The 6,000-nt window shown below is 39.5% G+C and overlaps 1 protein-coding gene across 1 annotated transcript in view; it reads right to left on the bottom strand.

The window, feature by feature from the left end:
* Window positions 1–2,472: 2,472 nt before the first annotated feature.
* TXN (thioredoxin) overlaps window positions 2,473–6,000 on the bottom strand; it is a 61,066-nt gene continuing 57,538 nt past the window's right edge. The window contains exon 5 of the mRNA XM_053702673.1: window positions 2,473–2,780. Coding sequence (XP_053558648.1) covers window positions 2,718–2,780 — 63 coding nt within the window. The 3' untranslated portion in view covers window positions 2,473–2,717. The remainder of the gene's footprint in view (window positions 2,781–6,000) is intronic.

Below are 6,000 nucleotides of genomic sequence, written 5' to 3'. Positions count from 1 at the left end.
TTTGCTGAAGACAAGCAGACTAAGGACATGGATTACTGGAACCATGTCCTGTGGTCTGATTACACCAAGATAAACTTATTTGGTTCAGATGGTGTCAAGTGTGTGGCGGCAACCAGGTGAGGAGTACAAAGACAAGTGTGTCTTGCCTACAGTCAAGCATGGTGTCATGGTCTGGGCCTGCATGAGTGCTGCCGGCACTAGGGAGCTACAGTTCATTGAGGGAACCATGAATGCCAACATGTTCAGTAACATACAGAGGATGCATGATCCCCTCCCTTCAGAGACTGGGCAGCAGGGCAGTATTCCAACATGATAATGACCCCAAACACACCTTCATGACAACCACTGCCTTGCTAAAGAAGCTGAGGGTAAAGGTGATGGACTGGTAAAGCATGTCTCTAGACCTAAACCCTATTGAGCATCTGTGGGGCATCCTCAAATGGAAGGTGGGGGAGCGCAAGGTCTCTAACATCCACCAGGATTCCAGTGGCAACCTGTAAAGCTCTGGTGCCCAAGAGGGTTAAGGCAGTGCTGGAAACTAATGGTGGTCACACAAAATATTGACACTTTGGGCCCAATTTGGACATTTCCACTTAGGGGTGTACTCACTTTTGTTGTCAACAGTTTAGACATTAATGGCTGTGTGTTGGGTTAATTTGAGGGGACAGCAAAAGTACACTGTTATACAGGCTGTACACTCAAAATTTACAAAAAATGTGAGGGTTTTACTCACTTTTGTGAGATACTGTGTGTGTGTATATATGAATGTATATATATATATATATATATATATATATATATATTTATATGAGAATTAAAACAAACTTGCACGTCTGAGGAAGGGGATACTTTGCCCCCAAAACGTTAACTGTAAATTATTTTAAAAGAGCAGAGTGCGCAAGTTTGTTTTCATTCTCACTTTTTATTTGTACTAGCACCCTGTAGTTGTTGGACTGAGTGAGAGTGCACATCTGTGAGATTATATATATATATATATATATACATATATATATATACATACACACACACACATATATATATATATATATATATATATTACATACATACACACACATATATACACACAGTAGCAATTAAGAATGGAGATTGGTATTTAAAGGGACAGTCTACTCCAGAATTTTATTGTTTAAAAAGATAGATAACCCCTTTATTACCAATTCCACAGTTTTGCATAACCAACTCGGTTATATTAATATACTTTTAACTCTGTGATTACCTTGTATCTAAGTCTCTGCAGACTTCCCCATTATTTCAGCTCTTTTGACAGACATGCATTTTAGCCAAATCAGTGCTGACTCATAGGTAGCTCCACAGGAGTGAGCACAATGTTATCTATATCGCACACATGAACTAGCGCTGTCTAGCTGTGCAAAACTGTGAAATGAGATAAGAGGCGTCATTCAAGGGCTTTGATCTTAGCATATGAGCCTACCTAGGTTTAGCTTTCAATAAAGAATACCAAGAGGACAAAGCAAATTTAATGATAAAAGAAAATTGTAACATTGTTTAAAATTGCATGCCCTATCTGAATCATGGGTTTAATTTGGATTTGACTGTCCCTTAGTTTAAACAATGGTCCCCACATCACTACACCATCACCAAAAGCTTAGATTGTTGACATATAGATGTATGGCAGGATGGATTCATGCTTACGCTAAATTCTGACCCTACCACCTGCATGAAGCAGCACAAATTGAGAATTTTCTAATCTTCTAGTGTCCAGTTTTAGTGAGCCAGTGCCCATTATAAATCTGGTCTGCTGCTGTAGACCATCAACTTCAAGGTTAAACATGTTAAGGGTTCAGAGATGCTCTTCTGCATTGTTCTAATGCATAGTTTTTCAGTTACTGTGAACTTTTTTGTATGTGAAAATCTGAGGAGTTCAACTGTTTCTAAAATACTCCAAAATACTATGTCTGGCACCAACAATAATTCCATAGTCATTTGACCATATCTGCATGTTCTGATGCGCTGAGGTGCTGCCACATGATTCACTTTTCAGATATTTGCATTAACAAGCAGGTGTACAAGTTTACCTAATAAAGTGACCACTGAATGTAAAGACTGAAACGCACCATGTAGAAACAAGCTCCTGGTAGTTGTATAGCACAATTAATTATGAACAACCGAATTAGCTTTACAAATGTAATGTGCCTAAGTAGCTGTATATTGTGGTATTGATTTATTTGCATTTAAATAATAGTAGCACTTCAAGTAATGAAAGGTGCTGTTTAAAGTAATCTTCAAAGAAAACATTCTTAAACAATTGTGAAATAAGAGGAAATGGTAATTAAAATGAGTAATAAAATTATTTCTCCTTTGAGATCACAAGCATAAAAGCTATGCAAATGTGCGTGAAAAGAGGCAAATATTAAACTATTGAGAAGATAGATTAATTATTTGCAAAATGTATTAAAAAAAAATATGACACACCACACACCCACGGAGAGATCTGTTTGAACAATCCATTTTATTATGTATATTCAAGTATGTTAAGAGCACAGAGAGCAATCCATAATAAAGAAAAGTTTTTTAACAGCTAATAACTTCTATTGGTTAATAGGCTATTTTTTGTATACTGTATATAGGCATACTATATTGCTAATGTATACATTGTTAAGGTATAATGGTACAATTGAAGAGGATTTATATTTTTTTTCTTAAAAAACAAACAAAAGGGAAAATAAAATCTTAATTTATTTCAGTTCCACAACCTTCTGCTCCAAAGTGTTCTGATTGGCTCCACTGAAATCATGTACCTGTAATAAAGCAAGATAGTTTATTAGGGGGAGAAACATTGGATTTGTCTTTAAAGGGACATTAAACCCCAACATTTTCTTTAATGATTCAGATAGAGAATACAATTTTTAACAAAGTTCTAATTTACTTCTATTATCTAATTTGCTTCATTCTCTTGATAATCTTTCCTGAAAAGCATATCTACATAGGCTCAGTAGCTTCTGATTGGTGGCTGCACATATTTGCCTTATGTGATTGGCTCACCCATGTGCATTGCTATTTCTTTAACACAGGATATCTAAAGAATGAAGCAAATTAGATAATAGAAGTAAATTTGAATGTTGTTTAAAATTGTATTCTCTGTCTGAATCATGAAATAATTTTGTTGGGGTTGATGTCCCTTTAAGGTAGAAATTAAAAGTTGATTCCATCTGTCAAAATGCTCTTAAATTTTTCACTCAAAACCAATAGTGTACTGGGCTGTCTATGTAGCACAAAACTACCAGACGAGGAGTTATGGTGTAGTTAGTGAAACAGCACACACCTCAATGGACTAACAAAGAGATCCCAAGTTCTACCTGAAGCTGTACAGCCATGCCTCATAATGATGCATATTGACCATGCTATCAGTATGTGTATGCACTCACAACAATTAGCTACCCACAAATACTAGATCACATTACATTTGTAAGAACGTAGCTAATGCTTGTAAATTTAAAACAAAAAACATAATTTATGCTTACCTGATACATTTATTTATCTTGTGGTGTATCCAGTCCACGGATCATCCATTACTTGTGGGATATTCTCCTTCCCAACAGGAAGTTGCAAGAGGATCACCCACAGCAGAGCTGCTATATAGCTCCTCCCCTAACTGCCATATCCAGTCATTCGACCGAAAACAAGCAGAGAAAGGAGAAACCATAGGGTGCAGTGGTGACTGTAGTTTAAAATTAAAAAATACCTGCCTTAAAATGACAGGGCGGGCCGTGGACTGGATACACCACAAAAGAAATAAATTTATCAGGTAAGCATAAATTATGTTTTCTCTTGTAAGGTGTATCCAGTCCACGGATCATCCATTACTTGTGGGATACCAATACCAAAGCTAAAGCTAAAGTACACGGATGAAGGGAGGGACAAGGCAGGTACTTAAACGGAAGGTACCACTGCCTGTAAAACCTTTCTCCCAAAAATAGCCTCCGAAGAAGCAAAAGTATCAAATTTGTAGAATTTTGAAAAAGTATGAAGCTAAGACCAAGTCACCACCTTGCAAATCTGTTCAACAGAAGCCTCATTATTAAAGGCCCATGTGGAGCTGTAATCCTTTCTGGAGGCTGCTGGCCAGCAGTCTCATAGGCTAAGCGGATTATGCTTCTTAGCCAAAAAGAAAGAGAGGTTGCCGAAGCCTTTTGACCTCTCCTCTGTCCAGAGTAGACAACAAACAAAGCAGATGTTTGACGAAAATCTTTAGTAGCTTGTAAGTAAAACTTTAAAGCACGAACCACGTCCAGATTGTGTAATAGATGTTCCTTCTTTGAAGAAGGATTAGGACACAAAGACGGAACAACAATCTCTTGATTGATATTCTTATTAGATACCACCTGAGGTAAAAACCCAGGTTTGGTACGCAGAACTACCTTATCTGCGTGGATGGAATCACATTGTAAGGCAGATAACTCAGAAACTCTACGAGCCGAGGAAATAGCTACCAAAAAAAGAACTTTCCAAGATAAAAGTTTTATATCTATGGAATGAAGAGGTTCAAACGGAACCCCCTGAAGAACTTTAAGAACCAAATTTAAGCTCTAAGGTAGAGCAACAGGTTTAAACACAGGTTTGATTCTAACTAAAGCCTTACAAAATGCCTGAATGTCTGGGACATCCACCAGACGCTTGTGCAAAAGGATAGTGCAGAAATCTGTCCCTTTAAGGAACTAGCTGACAATCCTTTCTCCAATCCTTCTTAGAGAAAAGATAATATCATGGGAATCCTGACCTTACTCCATGAGTAGCCCTTGTATTCACACCAATAAAGATATTTACGCCATATCTTATGATAGATCTTCCTGGTGACAGGCTTTCGTGCCTGAATCAAGGTATCAATGACTGACTCTGAGAAACCACGCTTTGATAAAATCAAGCGTTCAATCTCCAGGCAGTCAGCCTCAGAGAAATTAGATTTGGATGGTTGAAAGGACCTTGAAGTAGAAGGTCCTGTCTCAGCGGCAGAGTCCATGGTGGAAAGGATGACATGTCCACCAGATCTGCATACCAAGTCCTGCGTGGCCACGCAGGCGCTATCAAGATCACCGATGCTCTCTCCTGCTTGATTTTGGCAATCAGACGAGGGAGCAGAAGAAACGGTGGAAGCACATAAGCCAGGTTGAAGGACCAAGGCACTGCTAGAGCATCTATCAGCATTGCCTTGGGGTCCCTGGACCTGGATCCGTAACAAGGAAGCTTGGCGTTCTGGCGAGACGCCATGAGATCCAGTTCTGGTTTGCCCCAACGATGAATCAATTGTGCAAACACCTCCGGATGGAGTTCCCACTCCCCCGGATGAAAAGTCTGACGACTTAGAAAATCCGCCTCCCAGTTCTCTACACCTGGGATATGGATAGCTGATAGGTGGCAAGAGTGAATCTCTGCCCAGCGAATTATCTTTAAGACTTCTAACATCGCTACTCCTTGTTCCCCCTTGATGGTTGATGTAAGCCACAGTCGTGATGTTGTCCGACTGAAATCTGATGAACCTCAGAGTTGCTAACTGAGGCCAAGCCTGAAGAGCATTGAATATCGCTCTCAGTTCCAGAATATTTATTGGAAGGAGTGACTCCTCCTGAGTCCACGATCCCTGAGCCTTCAGGGAGTTCCAGACTGCACCCCAACCTAGAAGGCTGGCATCTGTCGTTACAATTGTCCAATCTGGCCTGCGAAAGGTCATACCTTTGGACAGATGGACCCGAGATAGCCACCAGAGAAGAGAATCCCTGGTCTCTTGATCCAGATTTAGTAGAGGGGACAAATCTGTGTAATCCCCATTCCACTGACTGAGCATGCAGAGTTGCAGCGGTCTGAGATGTAGGCGTGCAAACGGCATTATATCCATTGCTGCTACCATTAAGCCGATTACTTCCATGCACTGAGCCACCGAAGGGCAAGGAATGGAATAAAGAACACGGCAGGAATTTAGAAGTTTTGATAACCTGGACTCCGTCAGGTAAATTTTCATTTCTA

This window comes from Bombina bombina, chromosome 2 (assembly GCF_027579735.1).
Source record: "Bombina bombina isolate aBomBom1 chromosome 2, aBomBom1.pri, whole genome shotgun sequence".
Classification (NCBI taxonomy): Eukaryota; Metazoa; Chordata; class Amphibia; order Anura; family Bombinatoridae; genus Bombina; species Bombina bombina.
Note: the sequence above shows the minus strand (reverse complement) of the source record. Positions and strands in the feature narration are given on the sequence as shown.